This window comes from Oryctolagus cuniculus, chromosome 11, assembly GCF_051225735.1.
Source record: "Oryctolagus cuniculus isolate XC-2025 breed Fujian yellow rabbit chromosome 11, ASM5122573v1, whole genome shotgun sequence".
Classification (NCBI taxonomy): domain Eukaryota; kingdom Metazoa; phylum Chordata; class Mammalia; order Lagomorpha; family Leporidae; genus Oryctolagus; species Oryctolagus cuniculus.
The window spans coordinates 23242553-23263768 of NC_142877.1; the positions used below are offsets into that span (position 1 = coordinate 23242553).

General features: G+C 44.2%; 1 protein-coding gene across 2 annotated transcripts in view; it reads right to left on the minus strand.

Annotated features, from left to right (window-relative positions):
* Window positions 1–21216, minus strand: part of ACSS2 (acyl-CoA synthetase short chain family member 2) — a 47503-nt gene that overhangs the window by 5504 nt on the left and 20783 nt on the right. The window contains exons 3-11 of one of the 2 annotated variants that reach the window (XM_002710791.6): window positions 9117–9208; window positions 8836–8939; window positions 8506–8578; window positions 7817–7892; window positions 7543–7657; window positions 6728–6766; window positions 2682–2819; window positions 461–631; window positions 19–152 (exon numbers count right to left, since the gene is read on the minus strand). In XM_002710791.6, coding sequence (XP_002710837.1) covers window positions 19–152; window positions 461–631; window positions 2682–2819; window positions 6728–6766; window positions 7543–7657; window positions 7817–7892; window positions 8506–8578; window positions 8836–8939; window positions 9117–9208 — 942 coding nt within the window. The remainder of the gene's footprint in view (window positions 1–18; window positions 153–460; window positions 632–2681; window positions 2820–6727; window positions 6767–7542; window positions 7658–7816; window positions 7893–8505; window positions 8579–8835; window positions 8940–9116; window positions 9209–21216) is intronic. The other variant, XM_002710792.6, reaches the window with a different exon arrangement.

Genomic DNA, 21216 nt, shown 5'->3' on the forward strand with positions numbered 1-21216 from the left:
ACTGGGGAGGAGCCTTACTTGGTGACAGGCTCGTCTCCGTACTTCATGAGCAGACGGATGGCCGTGGGTGCTGTGTAGAACTTGGTCACCTTGTATTTGTCCACAATGTTCCACAGGCGGCTCACATCCGGGTATGTGGGGATCCCCTCAAACTGACACCAGTGAAGCTGGTTATTCCCAGTCCTTCTCAATAGTTCTTCCATTCCCCTACAACTCCATCACATTCAGTATTTTACCCTTTCTCACCCACTGTGTCTTCACTCCCTGACCAGACAAGCCACAAGACCTTGCTAGTCAGGATGCACACCCCCCTCAGGACACCTGTTTCTCTGGGAAGCAAATCATTGCATAAGAGTTTCCCTACTTCTACATTGAGTAGCACTGGAGGGTGGTCACCCAGGATAATCTCTTCCCTTCCCCAGCTAGGCCAGGTGGCCATGGGCTCCAGCTCGCTTCTTACCAGAACACTGGTGGCACCATTGGCCAGTGGCCCATAAGTGACATAGGAATGGCCAGTGATCCAGCCAATGTCTGCTGTGCACCAGAACACGTCTTCTGCATGGAAGTCAAACACATACTTGAAGGTTGTGGCCACATAAAGCATGTAGCCCCCAACTGTGTGTACCACACCCTGTGGGAGAAACAGAGCCTTGGGTTAGCACCTTGTACCCACCCCCATTGACAACCATATGGCCACTGGAACAGATAGGGGAAGATCCTCCTCGGAGATACTAATCCTACTGGCACCCATTTCTTTTTTCTCCTTTAAAATTTTCATTTTTTTAATTTGATAGGCAGAGTTACAGACAGAAGAAGAGATAGAGAGAAAGGTCTTGCGTCTGCTGGTTCACTCCCCAAATGGCCACAACAGCTGGAACTGGGCTGATCTGAAGACAAGAGCCAGGAACTTGTTCTGGGTCTCTCACACAGATACAGGGGCCCAGGCACTTGGGCCATCTTCTGCTGCTTTCCTAGGCCATAAGCAGAGAGCTGGATTGGAAGTGGAGTAGCTGGGACACAAACCCATGTGGGATGCCAGGGCTGTAGGTGGAGGCTTAGCCTACAATGACACAGTGCCGGCCCCCAGCACCCATTTCAAAGTACCCTTCTCCCATCTCCTTTTCTCTGTGCTTCTGTCTCCTTTATCACACTCCTGATATCATGCTTATCCATGAGCCTATCATTCATATCCACACTCTTGATGATATTTCTGAGCCAAATATCACTCTTACACATATGAATGAATGCTTCTAGAACACTCACATCTAATAGCCTCCATTTTATATTTGTGCCCACATTCAATTACACGTTGGCAGAGTGAGTGTAAAAAAAAAAAAAAGGCAACACCATTTGCTTACTCCATCCCTAACCCATCTCTAAGAAGGAGAGACCAAAACTGTATTTATAAAGATCTACTGGGGGCCGGTGCTATGGTATAACTGGTAAAGCTGCCACCTGCAGTGCTGGCATCCCATATGAGTGCCGTTTCTAGTCCCGGCAGCTCCACTTCCGATCCAGCTCTCTGATATGACCTGGGAAAACGGTAGAAGATGGCCCAAGTCCTTGAGCCCCTGCACCCACATGGGAGACCCGGAAGAAGCTCCTGGCTCCTGTCTTCGGATCAGTGCAGCTCCAGCCGTTGCAGCAAATTGGGGAGTTAACCAGTGGATGGAAGACCTCTCTCTCTCTCTCTCTCTCTCTCTCTCTCTCTGTGTGTGTGTGTGTGTGTGTGTAACTCTGACATTCAAATAAATAAATCAATCTTTTAAAAAGAAGATCTACTGAGGGATACTGTAAGTATATGGAGAGAAGAGTACAGGGATAGGGTAGGTGGAAGGTAGAGTGACATAGCTTTCAACTCTTTCAAGTCAGCAGAGTCAGAGTTTTCTTAAGTGTTTCCATCTCCCACATCGAGCCCTGGCAGGGGACTAGATTAAACAGTGTGTCACGTGGGGGCGGGCATTTGTCTCAGCAGCTTCAGTCACCACTTTAGACACTCACATCCCACATTCCATACTGGAGTGCCTTTTGTGAGTCCCAGCTACTTCACTTCCGATCCAGCTTCCTGCAGATGTACAGCCTGGGAGGCAGCAGATAAAGCTCAAGTACTTGGATCTTTGCCACCCATACGGGACACCCAAATGGAGTTCTGGGCTCCTGGGTTTGGCCTGACTCAGCCCTGGCTGTTGCACTGTTGCATTTAGAGAATGAACCAGCAGATGGAAGAGATATCTCTCTCTCTCTCTCTCTCTCTCTCTCTCTCTAACAAAATGAAAGTACATATTTTCAAAAATAGTGTCCATGTGGAAGGAACTGAACTCTACAAGCTATGGTCTTAGAAGCCCAAGAGAGATCCCTATGCCTATCCTTGACTTTGAGTTGACAGAACAATTGTGTTTTGACTAAACCATGCGGGCATGTGCAAGGGACATCCATGTCAGTCACACAAATTGGTTCTTTTCCCCTTTTCAGGGGACCATGAAAGCCCCCAGCTGCAATGTCTCATTCTAGGCTTCACTTCCTAGTGATTGAGGATTTTGCCTTCATTTGATTGGGAAAAGATGTGACTTTTCTGAAACTTAAGATTGTAGAGTACAATTCACGTTGTAACATGCTTCCCCAGGAACTCACTTTTCACCACTACACAATACACACACACACACACACACACACATACTTGCCTTGGGTTTGCCTGTGGAGCCACTAGTGTACAGGATGAAGAGTGGGTCCTCGGCATCACACCACTCAGGCTCAAACTCATCCCCTGCCTCTTGCATGAGTTCATGCCACCACAAGTCAATCCCTTGGTTCCAAGAGATCTGCAGGGAGGGAACAGCAGTGGGCAAGGAAGAACTGTAAACAGCTAAAGATGGGGGCAGGGGGAGACCAGGAGACACCTTTACCCTGCATCTGGAGGTGCTAGGGTGGGACTGGTAATGGGGGTGCAAGAAGGGAGGGAGGGACCCTCAAAGAATGGAACAGACAGAGAACAGGAGCAGAGCAGCAGGCTTTCCCAGGCACTCCCAGCACCCCGCCATCGTTCCTCCTCTTCTACCCCAGAACTATCCAAGCTCAGGCTATGGTGGGTCTTTTGGTTGGTCCCGTCCCATCCTTCAGTTCTCAGCTGGAATGTCACCATCTTGGATAGCCTTTACCTGAGCAGTATCTGTAGATACCCACCTACTCCCACTATTATTATTGATCACAGCACTATGTTTCTTTGCCACACAGCATGTATTTCCAATTATTTTATTTAATCATTTAGTGACCTCTGTAAGAGCAGTGGCATGTCTCCCCCCACCCCTTTTGTCTCTGTAACACCTAGCAGAGTGCCTGAAACTCAAAGGGCACTCAGTAAATTTTGTTGGATGAATGACTGTGTGTACACAGGCCTGCATACACACATGTGTACTTAAGGGGCTAGTGACTCATCAGCAGGGAGGCATACACCACACAACTCAGAAATGCACAGTTAGTCAGAGTCTGCAGGTGAAGCAGGCATGTGACCCTATCAGTTAGTAGTCAAAGAAGTCAGCAGTTCTTGACCAAGCACTTGTTCCTATATACTCAGACTCCATCCACATCTGTTGGCTCCTATCCTCACTCTGCCTTTGCCCATATGCCAATGGTACTAATGGGTTTTCCCATAGCAACTGTTGCTTCAGGGGACAAGTTCCTTTCAACAAGAAGCCTTGCTTCCAGTTGGTGAAGGACCAAGGTTGACTTCTCCCAGGAGAGAGATGTCCTGCTATACCTGAATGCCTTTGATGATGATTTCTGGACCTGTTATCCTGTCTCTAAATTATCCTTTGAAATTGTTTTTCTTTCCAGGCTATAGCACCTTTTTGAACACCAGGTTTTTTTTTATTCCAGTTTATTCTCTCCTGAATGAAGTGAGAGTATCTGAATTTTCCAAATTTTTCACTGAACTTCAAGTTTTGCCACTTCCTATCTATATGATCTTGGGCAAGTCATTTTAACTCTTTATTAAAATGAAGATAGCCATTCTTACCCTAATGACCTCACAGGATTTGGGAAACATCAAAAGAAAAAGATACTATCTAATAAATACCATGCCTTGGGTTGTCCCAACAAGTAGGGAAAGATTGGAGTCAGGCAGGGGGAAGACTGATGCATGTCAGGAGGGAAAAAGGTTGGTTCAGTGACCACTGGGAGATAAATTTAAGGTTATGTTGATGGGAACTGTTTGGGGTTTGCTTTAGCTGTTGCAGAGCCCTTTCATATTCATCAGATTCTTGAATGTTCAATGGTCTTGACTAGATATTGCCTAGCCATTGCCATCTAAGAGAAATGCCCTTCTCCTACTACATGATTATAATCTGATTCTTGTGTGCCTATTTTGTTTAAAAACCTCAGTGTTACACACATACCTTGATCAATTGGAGGCTATCTCTCTAACCATTCCTCTCTCTCTGTTCTACCTGCCTCTAGAGAATTTGAAGTTTCTGACATATGAGTATCATAAGAATGGTAAGTTCAAGTGAGGGTGCTTTAAAAATAAAAAGAAAGGAGGGAGTGGATGGGTGGGTGGGTGTTTGGCCTAGTGACTAAAGCCACCTGTTAAGATGCCCAGGACCCACAACAGTGTCTGGGTTCCATACCTGGATCCAGCTCCTGATTCCAGATTCCTGCTAATGCATAGCCTGGGAGGCAGCAGTAATGGCTCAAGTAATTGGGTTCCTGCCACCATTGCTGGAGATCTCAACTGAATTCCTGGCTCCTGGCTTTGCCTCATATCCCAGCTCCATCACTGTGAGCTTTTGGGGGAATGAGCCAGTGGACAGGAGCTTTCTCTCTCTCTCAAATAAATAAAAAAAAATTAAGTAAAATAATAAGAAAGCTAGAAAACATAAGACTACCCTATTTTTTTAATGTGTACATTGCCACATGGATAATTTTGTTCCTGCCAAATGGTCACTTGAGATGAGATGAGGGCATTAATGTGTTTAAGCAGAATTATGTCAATATTGCTTTGGAGAAATGGGGCTGGACTATAGTGCTATGAACCATAGGCATGAGGTACATGAAAGAGCAAGGCATGGCTACACTGTGGCTCTGCAATGAAAGGACTCTTGTAATCTTATATAACTGTTTCCTTTGTGGGTGTGTGTGTACAGAAGACTAAAGGGGGGTGTGAAGCCAATAACTAGCACCAGGAAGCAGGATGCACTCAACTGGTGAAACAAACGTTGATTGTGAATTAGGTGTGTGCCTATGACGCCCAACGCTTTGAACCAGGAAAAGATTTGAATACTCTGAAATAAAAATTGAGCAGTTGGCCTTTATCCTTGGACCAGGATGGCCTCAGGAAGGGAAGCCACCAGGTATAAAAGAGGAATATGAAAGAGTTCATAGGTGAAATGATTGAGGAGGGCACCTGTGAGCTGTGCCAGACCCTGCCTTGAAGATTGCTAAAAGATAAAGGCATTTGGAGCTCTGCCAAGATTTCTGTAGCTTTTACCACAGTTCTCATATCAACAAACTTGGACTTTGCAAGTCTATTTTTGTGTTCTTTGGGTTTTTATTTTTAGTAACCTATTGGTTTCACCTGCAAAAACCAAAAATACAGGAGCCTATGACCTCTGTGTTTACAGTGTTAAGAATTACAGAAGTGTGTTGCTTCTTTTCAGGTCTCTCTTTTAGAAATGCTAACCTATTTGCTATGTTACCAGGGAAGAAATAACAGCTAACATGTGTCGAGTAGTCCCTATGTGCCAAGCACCTTACATACATTGACAAAACCCTATTAGATAGGACAATTACTATCCTTATTTTATATATGGGAGAAGGAGGCATGAGAGCTTAAGTAACTTTCCCAAGCTTACAAAAGTGGCAGGTGGCAGAGCCAGGATTGGAATTCAAGTTGTCGGGCTCTAGAATCTATGCTCTAAACCGCTGTTTGCTATCTCTTTCAGAAGGGGTTTAAGTCCCTGCCTGCGTTTTAAAAGGAACACAGTGTCCCCTGGGAATTGGATATGTCTCCACAGAGAAAGGGGGCTTACACTGACCATTAGCCTAAGAGGTTAAGCATAGCAGCTTTGAGTAAGATGCCCTGTGAGGATGGTACAACCCACAAGAACAGTGGAATTTATTTTTTATTTTAGTATGGGAAGCCATTTCCTTTCAAGCACGTGTGATCATCTCTCCATACTGACAAGGCAAGTGAAGCCCAGAGAGGAAGGTGATGGATTCAGAGTTACTATGCTATTTGTAAACTCCCAAGTGGCATACAAATGTATTTAGGAATTTTCTTCACTCTGTCCTATGAAACCTAGTTTTTGATTTACAGTACACATCTAACTGTCCAACTTGACAGTGAATTACCAAAGTCAGGATAGGTACCTCCTTTGCCTGTTCTCTGTCTCTCTTGGCTTTGCCCTCGCCAAGTGCTCAGCGAATGCTTTCTGACATGTTATCTGCTGCCCCCCAACCCCGCCCCGCCATGCCACAAAGACCCTGAGCAGCAGGGTCACGGGGGATGTCTGCTGCAGCCTCTCTGAGGTCCTGGCTGTATGCTAGTTTACAGACGCCGCAGCAGGCATTTGATTTCACAACTTTTCAGAGTGGCTTGGATGTCAAGGGGCCCCAGGGAAGAGGAATGGGGTTAGGTCTGGCAGCCCCCTCAATGAGGCAAACAGGCAAACAGCATAAGGACACACAGACAAGCACACAGGGAAGCAGTGCCCAAGGCAGTGCAAGTGGATACCTGGGGCCGGACACGCTTGGATTTCTCTTTCAGCTTACCCTGTTAAGAGCCCACGGAAAGGCTGGTGAGCAGGGTTCGAGAATAGGGGAGTAGGAGGAATAGATGAGTGCACCCCAACCCCCTGGCTGCCTCATTTCCATCAGGCTCCCCTCTTGCTGGTCCCTCAGCCTCCATTTCCTGATCCTGATTTCAAATCATATACCTGCAGAATCCCTAACATTGACAGGGCTCTCCAATGTCCCTAAACTAAATGACAACTTCTGTAGCCCTAAGACTACTCAGGGTTCCTCCAGTCACAGAATTTCAGTAATCTTTTGTCCTTCTGAACTCCCATAACTTTCATCCCATATGCCCCTCAGACCTGGAGGCCACCTTTGGGACTTTCTATGTTTCTACCAGAAGCACTGGATCCAAAGCTAATAAAAGCTAGACCCTGATCCCTCAAAGGTGGGCATCACCTGGGCCACAGAGGTAGCCTACTCCAAGTCACAGCTCCAAAATCAATCCAATCATTCAAGTCAGCACATTTCCAACTCAAGTCCTGGGGTCCCCTCTGCCATCAGGAGACCCAAATCAGCACAAAATTCTCTTCCACATTCTCTTGTGCTAACTTTCCAAGGTCCAAGGGTCTCTCTCCCCATATTCAAGATCAAAATCCCCTATTCCCAGCCAGCCCTGCCAGGGGACACATTTCTAGGATTGCTCCCAGATCTCAGCATAATAATGAAGAAGCAAAGGAGGATGTCAGGAACTTCCTGGGCAGGATGAAGGAGGCAATTTGAGCCCAGAGGAGGGCATAACAGTGCCAGACTCACCTGGACATCCGGGCACGACCTCTTAATTGGGGGAGATTGGCTGGGAGAGGCACCCATGCCCAGTTCTGCCCGCCCCAGGTGCTTGACCACAATGCAGCATTTCACTGGGAAACCCCTGGAGGAAAGAAAAGCCTGAAATGGTGACCTGGTTGGCTCAAAAGAGCTTTGGCAAGACCGACTCATGTCCTTCTTGGGTAAGGGGGACAAAGGAAAGCTGGCACCATGGGGAGGTACAGTCAACCCAGGGAAATAGCCAATGAGCCAACAGACTTACTTCTCTCGACACTTCTCCAGGGCCTCGTCAGCCAGTTCCTTCAGGTTCACAAGCTTTTCCCCCCTGTAGAAGGCATCTTTGGGGAGCAACAGACATTTCAGGCCTTAGTAGGTGCCACACTCCCCAATATGCCCAGTGTCCACAAAGCCCTTCCTGTATGAACCTCTTTTTAAAATAGTTATATATTACTTTATTTGAAAGGCAGAGAGAGACAAACAGAGATCTTCTATCCACTGGTTCACTTCTCAAATGACCACAAAGCTGGGGGTGGGCCAAGCTGGAGCCAGGAAACTTGAACTCCATCCGGGTCTCCCACATTGGTGTCAGGGACTGAACTACTTGAACCCTCACCTACTGCCTTCCAGGTTGTGCATTAACAGGAAGCTGGATCAAAATCAGAGCAGGAACCCAAACCTAGGAACTCCGATAAGGATGCAGGCATCCCAAGTGGTATCTTAACCTCTGTAGCAAACACTCCAGCCACTGAATCGGCCTCTTGACTCTGGTTCTCAGCTGGTTTGGGCTGAGAGGATCAGCTGAGGTGGGACTAGGAGAGAAAGGGCAAACAGTCCCTACTCTTCAGGCTGAACAGCCCCAAAGCAACAAGCTGACTGGGGACCAAGTCTTGAGGTGTAAGTGTTGGGGGTGGAAGCAGTGGTTCTGGAGAAGGAGTGGGAGAATTAAGTCACCTGTAGTGATAAGAAGGCTGCAACTGGAATCCAGGATCCGTTCACACAGAGACTCTGCAGAGAAGCCTGCAAACTAGGGAAGGGGAGAAAGATTAGGAGAAAGAAGGAGGCCCCAGAGATTTCATGAACAAGGAGAGGAGTTGTTTATGAAACATCCAGGATCTCCAAGCCAGAACCCTAGAAGAAACTGAAAAACAGATATGAACCTACACCATACCAACACTCTATGTTCCCCTGTTCGATATTTAAGACCCTCCATCATCTAGCCCAATCTACTTCTCCAGAACCCCAATCCCACCCCTCCCTTTTTTCACCAGCCCAAACTCCTACCACAATGGAGTGCAAAGCCCCAAGGCGGGCACATGCCAGCATGGCCACCACAAGCTCCAAGATCATGGGCATGTAGATGGACACCCGATCACCCTTTCGAATGCCTGTAAGTAAAGACACAGAACATACACCATGGAACCTTCCTGCTGCTGCTTGCTCCCTCTCATCCAGCTGACCTCCAACCCAGCTGACTTTTTCTATTCCTTGTCCTCTACCCACAAGTCCTGAAGTACCTCCAAAGGGCAGGCTCCTCAGCCCCTTTACCACACTCCCAAACTCACCCTGTTTTCGGAGAACATTGCTGAACCGACATACTTGGACGAGAAGCTCGCGATATGTGATCTGGGTGGTCTCCCCTGGCTCATTGCCCTCCCTGAGATACACCAGAAAGAACCAGTGATTAAAGGTACAACTTTATCCTCAAATACAAAACAAAAACAAAAAGAATATAAGAACAGCCATAAGATCCAGCTAGTAACACCAAGGCCTGGGAATGCCCTGAGAGGGGGAGCCATGTGCCACCACACCTGTGCTGAATGGAAAGCCCTTGTCTTTCAAGATACTTTATACACGTTTGTGTGATTGGAAAATGCACCATCTATCTCTGAGCCTCATTTTTTTATGCTGATAAAATGAGGCGATAGTTTCTTCCCTTGCATCCTTGGGATGTGTTAAGGAGAAATGGTATCACAGATGTCATTCTTTCTGATGAGGTATCAAGATTGAACTGGTGTTATTCAGAATACGGTCTCAAATCACTCAGGGAATTTGTTTAAAATGTAGATTCCAGGGCTGGTGCTGTGGGGTAGGGCATAAAGCCTCTGCCTGTGGTGCCGGCATCCCATATGGGCACTATTCGTGTTCCAGCCGCTCCTCTTCCGATCCAGCACTCTGCTAATGTGCCTGGGAAAGCAGTAGAAGATGGCTCAAGTCCTTGGGCCCCTGCACCTGCATGGGAGACCTGGAAAAACTCCTGGCTCCTGACTTCAGATCAGCGCAGCTCCAGTAGTTGCGTCCAATTGGTGAGTGAACCAGTGGATGGAAACATCCCCATCTCTCTCTGCCTCTCTGTCTCTCTCTGTGTAACTCTGATTTTCAAAGAAGTAAATAAATATTTTTTTAAAAGATGTAGATTCCTGGTCCCCAATTCAGACATTTTGACTTAGAATCAAGGGGTTTGAGAGTCTGCTTTTTTATTACAAGCTGGTACAAATAATCCACAGGTGCTTCTGGTGTGCATTTAAAGTTTGAGAATCACCACCTGCTATCAGGTAGGTGATTGTGTCTCCCTCCTCAGCTTTGGTTAGTATTCCTCCCCAGGCTTTAGCCTGGTTTCCTTTAGTCACTCCTTCATTTGTTTGGTCAACAACTACAATGTGGTTTTACATACACAGTAAAAAGGCACAGCAGGATCCCTGAGATCATGGCGCTTATATTCCAATGACAGCACAGGTAATACACAAGTAACAAATAGAACCAAGGTAATTTCAGATTATGCTCAGCATTATAACGGAAATAAAGCAGAATAATAATATAATGAGTAGGGAGAAACATCTTTTGAAAATATACTGTCTTAAGAAACTGTCATGATTGTATGCAAAGATTTATCTGTAAGAATGTTTCCAGGGGCTGGTCTGTGGCATAGCAAGTACAGCCACTGCCTGCAGTGCCGGCATCCCATATGGGCCCCAGTTTGAGTCCCGACTGCTCCACTTCCAATCTAGTTCTCTGCTGTGGCCTGGGAAAGCAGTAGAAGATGGCCCTAGTCCTTGGGCCCCTGCACCTGTGTGGGAGACCCGGCGGAGGCTCCTGGCTCCTGATCCTCTCAGCTCCGGCTATTGTGGCCATTTGGGGAGTGAACCAGCAGATAGAAGACTCTCTCTCTCTCTCTCTCTCTCTCTCTTTGCCTTTGCCTCTCTGTAACTCTGCCTTTCAGATAAATACATAAATCTTTTTAAAAAAGTGAATGAAAAATTAGATTTTTAATACTATTCAAAAAAGGTAAGCACCTTACAGTTCCCAATTAAGCACAGGGTGGCAGTGATGGAAGAGCTGCTCTGCTCAAAGGACTGATCTCTTGGATAGGCCTGCATATGGGTATATACATATTTATGTTTTGATATTCTCATTTTTATACAAATGTGGCACACAATACACATTGTTCTGTATCTTGTTTTTAAATTGAGTATATATACATTCAATAACTGCACAAATCTTTAGTGTACAGTTTAATCATTTTGCTTCCTTAAATCTAACAATATAACTGGATATCATTCTCTGTCGAGACCCAAATAACTGTTTCATGCTCTTTGTCAGCTGTATACTATTCCATTACTTGTTGTACCATTACTTATTTAATAAATAAGAGCTTTATTGAACACCTTTATTCATATGTCATTTTACTCACTTGCTAATTTATCTGTGGATGAATTATTAGGAGAGGATTATTGTATCAAAAATGTGCATTTTAAGTATTGATAAATATTAGAGGATGACTACTTTAGATAAGATGGTCAGGAAAGGCCTCTCCATGGGGTGATATGTCAGCTAAGACCTGAACAATGAGAAGTAGGTAACCGTATTAATTTTGGGGAAGAGTATTCTAGACAGAGGGAATATCAAGTGGAAAAGCATTTAGGCCTATTCAAAGAACAGAAAGGAAGTATGCCTGGAGCACAGTGAGCAAGAAGTTATATAAGAGTGAGGGGTAGGCAGTAGCCAAATCATATAAGGCCCTGTAGGCAATGGTAATATGTTTGCATTTTATTGTAAGTAGGACCTTCCTGGCTTCCCTTCCACACAGATCTCAAGTGCACACCCAGTGTTACTGACCCACTCAGAATGCTCCTCCTCCTCCTTCGGAAACCTTTACCACATAGTCCCCCCTTACCCCTCAGCACTATAGGCCACACTGTGAGCCCTATCCTTTTTTACTACCCAACTAAAGTACTTGTGAAGAAGGTAACTGAAATCTAGAGAGATACAGTAGCTTGGCCAAGGTCACACAATAATAAGTGGCAAAGCCAAGAATAGATCCTTAGGTCTTCTTATTTCAAAGAGCAGGGCTCTTTCCTTCATGGTGTGAAGGACAGAGACAGGTAGGGAAGCCAGGCCTTTCCTTTCTGACAGAGGTTACACAGATTATCAGCCTCTTTCCAGCTTCTGGTTTGATGAGTCAGTTACTATCTTCTCCTTGGCTTGAGCACTCCTAGGGCTAAGAGGAGCCAAGCACAGAGAGCTCACTAACGTTGAGAAGGAACAGGGACAGAGGAAGTTGGCAAGTGGCCCCAAATGCCAGAGGCAGAAAAGCTATTGCTTAACCAGCCCTCTGACTGGTACCACGGGAACTTCAGAACATTTTCAGTCACAGCCAAATGCCAACCATATATGTACCTGTATATATGTCCATCCCCACATGTGTACCATAGATCATCCTACCCATGTGCACTCATGTAAAATCATACACACTGATAAACAAAATTCTAGATATAAAAGCTGCCCCCTCTGCACATAGAGGCACAAATGAGCCCAAATATATGCTCTCAAGACTCAAACATAGGCTCCTTGCAAATATGTGCTACATTCACACATCCACCTATGTGCACAGCTTGCCTTTTCAGAAACCCTCTTATCAAATACTTGGTTTATTTTTTCATGAAATTTTCTATTACTTGAAAATATCTCATATATTTAACTTACTTGTATATTATCTGTGCCTTTCACTGGAATATAAGCTCCATGATAGCAGAGAGCCTGTGTGTCTTGTTCACTGCTACTTCCCTAGTATCTAGAATACAGCCTGATACACAGAAGGTGCATAGGAACAGGTAACACAACCTATGCAGGGACAGCTTACTTGAGCCCACTTCCAGTCACACATACATACCCCCATCCCGTCCTCTCCCCTGACACACAGCGTGCATTCCTCTCTCTTGCTAGGGCTCAAGTTGTACATTATTGATGTAGGCACCTTACTTAATCCAGTATCCTCTTTCTCTGACACACACACCAGGCTGGGGCCCCTGACTAACTGAGAGGAAGGGGGAGTCAGGGCACTGGCCTGCCACAACACCCCAGGCTTTCCAGGATATTAGAGCTCTTAAAAGAACATCCAGTTTACTCTCCTAATTCTGAGAATCAAAGAGGCTGTTAGCTATGCTTGGGGTCACAGAGTGGGATGTGGCAGAGCAGGAACCAAGACTCAAGATCCACGCCTCTTTTCTTCTACACTGGGAGTTGTAAGCTCAAAAACTGACAGGGTAATATAAATTGCAGGTAATGTAAATAAGAGAACTGGATCATATGAAAGAAACCTTTTTTATAAAGGCAGGAAATAGTTCCCTTTCCTCTTAACTTTTCTATAAGAAAACAGCGGCACATGTTCAACAACACAGCTTCAGTTTGAGAACAACAATAGAGAGGGGCAGGAAGCAGAGAACCATAGAATATACGTCTGGCAAAAGGAAGCATCAACTTAGCTGCTGTTGCCCACTAACAAAAAGGGCTCAGTGTTGCCAACTTTTTCAAGAGAGACCTAGAATCCTAGAGACCTAGAATTTTTGTCAAAACTTCTGGTTTTTAAGTGTTGACAACTAATTATAGAAAGCTTTAAACACTGAGTCTAATAAAACTATTAATGAGCGATCTGATGAACTACGGACTGGGAACTTTGAGTGTAAACAAACTACTTCCCCTTCACCTGGAGGCCATATGGTTAGCGAGAAAACCCAAGGCGCACACTCATTAGGGCCTTCTCATTTTCCTCCAGGGAGACCTCTCCAAACCTCATCCTTACATTCTCCAAATTTACTTTAATTTATTATTAATTTAAAATATATTTATAATTAAAGTACTCTTCACATCTGTTTCTACCATCCTAGTCCAAAACTGCCATTAGGTAAGTCAGATCATGTCACTCCTCTGCTCAAAATGCTCATATCACTTCTTGTATTATTTTGAGTAAAAATCAAAGTCCTCACAATGACTCACGAGTTACTAAATAATACAGTCCCTTCTTACCTCTCTGTTCTCATTTAGTACTATTCTCTCTTCTTCCCCTCCCTCTGTTCCAGTCACACAGCCTCCCTAGGTGTTTGCCAAAAGCACCAAGCACTCTTAGCCTCAGAGCCTTTGCCCTCCACTAGGAGCGGTCTTCCCCTAGATAACCACATGACTTATTCCCTATCTTTGAGTTGTTGCTCAACTGTTGGCTTCTCAGTGAGGTCATCCTTGCCTACCCCATATCAAAGAGTACACTCTCCTCCCGGCTGACCACCAGCCCCAGGTGCTACAAATTAACACCTCCCATGAAGTCTCCCTTAGTTTCTTTTCTCCCCACCCACCCCCACACTGAAAGCTTTCCCTTCCTTGCAAGGCTCTTTATCTCACTTTTCTTGTCATCTGTTTGTTTTTGTCTTGCATTACAATTGTTTGCGGCTTATTTTTTCCATTGTATTCCAGGCTCTCAGAGAGCAGGGATCAGTTCTCTCTGTTTCCTACAAGCATAAGCTGTACAATAGGTAGTCAAGGGTCATGGTTAAGTCATTGAAAGATGATAACAGATTACTAATCAGGTAGGGGCTCCCTTTTTTGTATGAGGATAGTCATTGGATTGAGGATTTTAATTCCCTCAAACTACACGTAAGAAACAGAATAGGAAAAAAAAAAAAAAGTAAAGACAGGTGGAGAAAATTGGGTTCTTCATAGAAGCATCAGAGGACAGGTTCTAATCTGGTGCGTTCGACCTTCCACAGGAGAAACACCTTTGGAATCAATTCTGTTATGAGAGGAGCACTGAACCGAGATGTTTAGTTTGGAGGAGACAATATTGCGAAAGGTGACACCAAGTCTCAAGTATTGTATCTGTATTGCCTTTACCCTAGTTCAAGCCACTTTCATCCCTTGCATGGTTGACCCCAGTGACACCCTAACTGGTCTCCCAGTTCACTTTTGCCATATTCCAATCCACACATCATCCAGAATGACCTATTAAAAATTTAAATCAGACTACATCACCTCCTGCCTAGAACTTTTTAATGGCTTCCATGGCATATAGAAGAAAGTGAAAATTTCTATGCTTTATATCCTCTCCAGCTTCATCGTGTGCCATTCTCTTTCTGCTTATTAATTTCCAAACACACTGGCCTTCTAATTGGCATAACAGGCATATTCTTTTACTATCTTTCCTGAACTCTACAGTTGCTCTATCTTATATTTCAGATCTCAGCTTAAATGTCACTTCCCTGGGGAGAATTTCTCTGACCTCACTAGGTAACATCAGTCCTTCCTGTTATTCATCACAACACTCTTCATCTTCATAGCATTTTTAATGGCTATGGCACAATATCCACTGCCATAGCATTTTTAACTAAGCCATACTTCTTTTGTTGCTTGTTTACTTTTCATTCTTAGTTAATTGTCTGTCTCTCCTACTAAATGGAAGGCAACTTCTACACTTGATCTTAGCCAAAAGGCTGAGAAGCGATGGCAACTTCTGAAGGCAGTGGTTAAGTTGATCTTGTTCAGTACAGAGTTCCCAGTTCCTTGCACAAAACCTAGTATATATAGTAGGTGCTCCATACATTTTTGCAGGTTGAATGTATGAATCAGAAGGCTTTGTTATGGGAAGTAGAGGACTAGTGTTATATAGCTATAAATGGAAGAGCTAAATTAATTGGGAGAGCTTAATATAAAGAAAACCTTCCTGTCAGAGCTGTCCAAAGATGGAAGGTACTCCTTTAGAAGGTCCCTAACTCTGGAGATAGGCAGAATCCAAGATTTTCAGGATATTAAAGAATAGACCCCAGCACATGGCCAGGAACCAAGCAAGACCAGTGTATCCACGTTAGATAGTGTTAACAATGCCATTTCCAAGGTCTCATCACACATATCGGCAGCATAGGATTGTTTAGGTTGGGCCAGGGACATCCTGATATTACTTCTACTAGATCATTCGCCAGAAAGTGGGACTTCGAAAATTTAATTTTAGGTTCCCTGCATGGTTCATGTTTGTTGAAGTTTGAAATGGGGCCAGCATTGTGGCAAAGCAGATTAAGTCTCCGCCTGCAATGCAGGCATCCCTTGTAGGTGCTGGTTCAAGACCCCGCTGCTCTACTTCTGATCCAGCTCCCTGTTTATGTGGCTGAGAAAGCAACGGAAGATGGCCCAAGCGCTTGGGCCCCTAATTCTCTCTCTCTCTCTCTCTCTCTCTCTCTGTTTCTCTCTGCTTCCTTCTCTGTAATTCTGCCTTTCAAATAAAAAATAAATCTTAAAGCATAAAATAATAAAAAAATTTTAAAAAAGAAGTTCGAAATGATTTTTAAGGCCCTTCCAACTTTAAGATTCTTTGATTCTACAAAATGAAGAAATAATGTAAAGCAGTTCTATGATCCATTAAGGAATGCACAGTTGTGCAACACTCAGATGTAAGTATACCTTCGAGTCATTTTCCCTTTCACCAAGGGAGTGGAGAGTGGGTGCAATGTAACTTGACTAATATTCCCTCTGGATACTTTTGCCCTGGCTGCATGAGGAAGAAACAGCAAACGAGCAGGTAAAAGGAGGCATACCCCAAAAATGGAATCAGAAATTACGCAGAACCCCGGAGGAGAATGAAGCTTTTAAGAGCTACCACTCTTATTTGCAGATGAGAAACCTAAGGCACAGAAATGAAAGTGATGGACTCAAGATTACTTACACATTAGCAGCAACATTATTCTAAGGTGGTGGTGTTCAGTCTGGTACTCACTAGCCACATATAGCTGTTTGAACACTTGAAATGTGGCTGAAGAACTGAACTGTTTATTTTGTCTTAGTTACTTTAAATATCAATAGTCACATGGAGCTAGACAGTGCAATGCTAGAGTTTAAATGTCTCCAGTTCAGGGTGTCCTCCTACACGGCATGGCCTCCAGAAGTAGGGTGTTGTTCCCAATCCAGAATCAGCACAAGGGAGAAAATTAAGGTGTAGGAGCCCTGGGAACTGGGGGATTAAAGACTACCAAGAATGAATTTTTAGTGTAGTTATCCAAAATTCATCATTCTGTTTGGTTTTTCCCTCACTTCCTTAGAAAAAGATTCCTTTGAAAACACCACAGAGTTCTGGTTTCAAGATCTAGTTTGTAGATTGTAATGTAGCCTCATTCAAAACTGACTTAAAAACCAGGAAAAACTGTTATCCTATCAATCAAAACTGAAAGGACTTTCCACTAACTACCGTAATGAACAGGCAGAGCAGTAGAGTCAGAAAATAGATGAATGGTTACCTGGAGTTGGACTGGGGGAAATGACTGCTGATTAGTATGGGTTTCTTTTTGGGGTAATGAAAATATTCTAAAATTGATTGTGGTAATGGTGTACACCTCTGTGAATATACTAAAAATCAGTGAATTTTACACACTAAACGGGTGACTTATTTGTTATGAATTCTATCTCAATAAAAACACCATTGCAATTTTCACTTGAATTGCAATAAACAGATTAATTTGGAAAAGAACAGACATTTTTACAGATCTTCCTTTCTGGAAAGTTTATAACTGCAGTAGTCATTCCTCTGGAAAATTTAGCACATTCTTGCCTAAAGACTTACAAGCACTTTTTTTTTTCTAACAAAATTGTATGTAGATATCTGTTTCCCTTACTAGATTATGAGTTATTTAATGTCAGCCACACAGGACATCTTTTTATCTGTTTCCTTCTCAGTGTCTTGCACAAAGTTTAATATACTTAATATAAAATTGTGAAATAAATGGATGAAAGAATGAATGGATAAAGGAACTTATTTCCACCCACATGATCAGAAAGAGGAAATACAGAAGGAACTAGGCGATAAGACAGAATACAAGCACAGAGGATAAATGCTAAACAAGCAGGAAAATGGCACAATGAAAAGACTGTGGAATGGAATTCTAAGTCACCTCAAGAAGAGTTTCTTAGACCCCTACAGTGGGCTCAGTGCTGGACTCTACCACAGGAGAGACTGGGTTTGGCACCTCTTCTCTATAAGAAGACGGAGAGGCCGGCGCTGTGGCGTAGTGGGTAAAGCCACTGCCTGCAGTGCCAGCATCCTATATGGGTGCCAGTTCAAGTCCTGGCTGCCCCACTTCCCATCCAGCTCTCTGCTATGACCTGGGAAAGTAATGGAAAATGGCCCAAGTCCTTGGGCCCCTGCCCCCACTTGGGAGACCCAAAGGAAGTTCCTGGCCCCTGGCTTCAGATTGGTGCAGCTCCAGCCGTTGCAGCCAATTAGGGAGTGAACCAGCAGATGGAAGACCTCTCTCTCTCTCTCTCTCTCTCTCTCTCTCTCTCTCTCTCTTTCTCTCTGCCTTTCCTTCTCTCTCTGTGTAACTCTGAATTTCAAATAAATAAATAAATCTTTAAAAAAAAAAAAAAGAACCTGGGTCAGTACAGAAGGCAATACTTTTCCCATCGGCTACATGCCTACTTACAGGAGGGAAATTTTCCCACCATCCTGTGTTTCATACTAGCATTACCCATCGCAAGTGAGTCAAAGTATCTCTCAGATCCTTTAGCATCACAGAGTTTGGAGCGCTGTCTAAAGTATGCCAAGAGCAGAAAAAGAAAGTGAAGACAGCCAGGGGCACTATTTTGTATATACCTCAAGTCTCAAGTACAATAGACACATCTAAAAATATTCATTATGCTGGTTGTTATCTAGGAAATTAGCATAGTTTAAATCATTAGTCTTCAAGTTAGGGTACTCTATTTCTGTTGGTACCTAAGCAGGAGAAATTTAAGAGAATAAATGACCAGTCTTCACCATCTGCAGCTGGTTTTCCTTTCCCACTCTCTTTCACAATTACCCTTCTTCCACATTATAAAAGAATTCCATCTCTCTCTCTTCTACTTCATTATGGTACAATGTCAGGGTATTAAGAACTTCCAATATGCCAAACAAAGGGGTCATTTAAGAATGTGTAATTTCTGAAGGAGAGCCCCAAGAAAGCAAACCAAAGAGAGCTTCTGTAAGAAATCAATAGTGGCCGGTGCCGCGGCTCACTAGGCTAATCCTCCGCCTAGCGGCGCCGGCACACCAGGTTCTAGTCCCGGTTGGGGCGCCGGATTCTGTCCCGGTTGCCCCTCTTCCAGGCCAGCTCTCTGCTGTGGCCAGGGAGTGCAGTAGAGGATGGCCCAGGTGCTTGGGCCCTGCACCCCATGGGACACCAGGAGAAGCACCTGGATCCTGGCTCCTGCCATCGGATCAGCGCGGTGCGCCGGCCGCAGCGGCCATGGGAGGGTGAACCAACGGCAAAGGAAGACCTTTTCTCTCTGTCTCTCTCTCACTGTCCACTCTGCCTGTCAAAAAATAAATAAATAAATAAATAAAAATAAAAAGAAATCAATAGTGAGGAAAAGGATTTGGGAGGAAAGGGAAGGTTAGTGTTCAACTAGATCATCTCTAGTAATCTCAGACTCTACCTCCCATTTCTCCTTTCCAGCAGCAGGGGAATGGGTCCCCAAAGTCAGTTTCCAAGAGAAGAACTAGACGCCTAGAGGAAAAGAGAGTGGAACTTGTGGAATGGAATTTGGAGTCATGTCAAAAATAGTTTCTTGAGCCCCTACAGTGGGCTCAAGCGCTTCAGTCCTGGACTCTGGCCATGGGAGAGACTGGAAGAAGCCCCTGGACCTGAGTCAACGTATGAGACTCATATGGGAGCCTAGTACTTACAGAGAAGAAAAATTTAAAGAGGAGCAAATGTAGCTGAGGTGCAGACCAAAGAAAAGTGCATCACATGGTTGTTATGTAAATCAAATATATGAGTCTAGCTAATTCCTCACATGAGTACAGTTTAAAACTGCTCTGGAAGACATTCCTTCACTTTAGCTGAAAGGTAGAGCAAGTATTACCCCATTTTAAAGATACAAGAAATCCACAGGAAGTCGCTTGCCAAGGCCACGTGGAGAGTTAAGGAAAAAATCTAAAACCAGATCCCAGGTGTCCGACATTTGGCTGGTGTTTGTTTCACTGCATGGATTTGGAATGTGCCCGGATGAACGTGGAGGATCCTCTGCAAGAGACTTCAGAGTACTGTGGGAAGCTGAGGAGGAGATGCTCACCCACTTTGACCTTTAGCTTAGGACCAAGACCATACTTCCCAAGTCTCTTCAGTATCCTGACAACTTCCTGAAAAACCAAACACCTTGGGCAGAGACCCTCATACGTTCACCTTAACGATCTTGGGCATTGTCGAGTACCATGGGAGCGCTTGCACGTTCATTTGCTCCTGGAGACATGTCCTCCAGCCCCCACCCTCTCCTTGGAAACAAGGAAATCACATTGTTCTCAACATTTCATTCCTAAACAAAATTGCAGTTCTTGGGCAAAAACCTTGCCCTACCAGTTAGTGAGTTCCATGAGAACAAGGACTAGATTTCTCTTATTTATTGCTAAATACCAAGCACTCAGTATAGTGCCTGACATGTATCTATAAAAATCTATAAAAATTTTCAAGCCTGCTTCTAGAGTCTAGTGGATTATCATTTATGGGGCATAGCTGTCCACACAAATAAAATTATATTTCTGTCAGTTTGTTCTAGAGACATTTTCACCAAATCTGGATGTCACACTTAGGATTCTCTAACTTAATATATGTGGCAGTTTGAAGAAGTCAGCTGAAACTGACGTTCAACAAGAGTCCTGTGTGAGTGTTCATTTGGGTAGATTTCCATGTATCGAAATAGCATGGTCAAAATGAAACAAACACTGGTTTCAAAAATGAGCCTCTAGTCAAAGATCACCCTCAGAAACAGAGGTGTTGATGTGCTATAGAGACGTTTCCTTGAATGGGCAACTCTATGTAATGTGTTCCAGGGTGAATAGCTTCAGGGTCTTGTTTTTCATAAATACAGTAATAATTCTCCCTGTTAGTAAAACTGTAATGTTTTTAATAAGTAGACCTTAGAACCTTAGATGAGGGCTGTTCTTAAAACCTTATATCCCAAAAAAGAGATTAAAAGTTAACGTCTGAGGCCTCAGTTTCTGGAGTATTCCCTTGTCTCTTATCTGCTTCAAAATTCCAAGCTCCCCATTGCTTAATGCATAAAGTTGAAGCCGTTCAGCCCTGTGTCCTGAGTTCCTGCAGGGCCTGACCTCACCTTAACTGATCAACCTCAGCTGTACTATTCCTCTAGGCCCACCTTTAGATCCAGATGGAGCTCTCACAGCCCCAGGGCAGGAATGCTGTAGTGACAGATGGGGAAATGAATGGACAGAGAGAGTGCTGTGGATTCGAATCAAGAAAAGTAGGGCTTAGGTGCAACTTTGCACAATGTGAATCTTTTACAAATTATTTCACTTCTCTGGGCCTCAGCTGCTCAATTACAAATGAAAGGAATGTTTTATTAAGTGCCTTTTCTAAATCT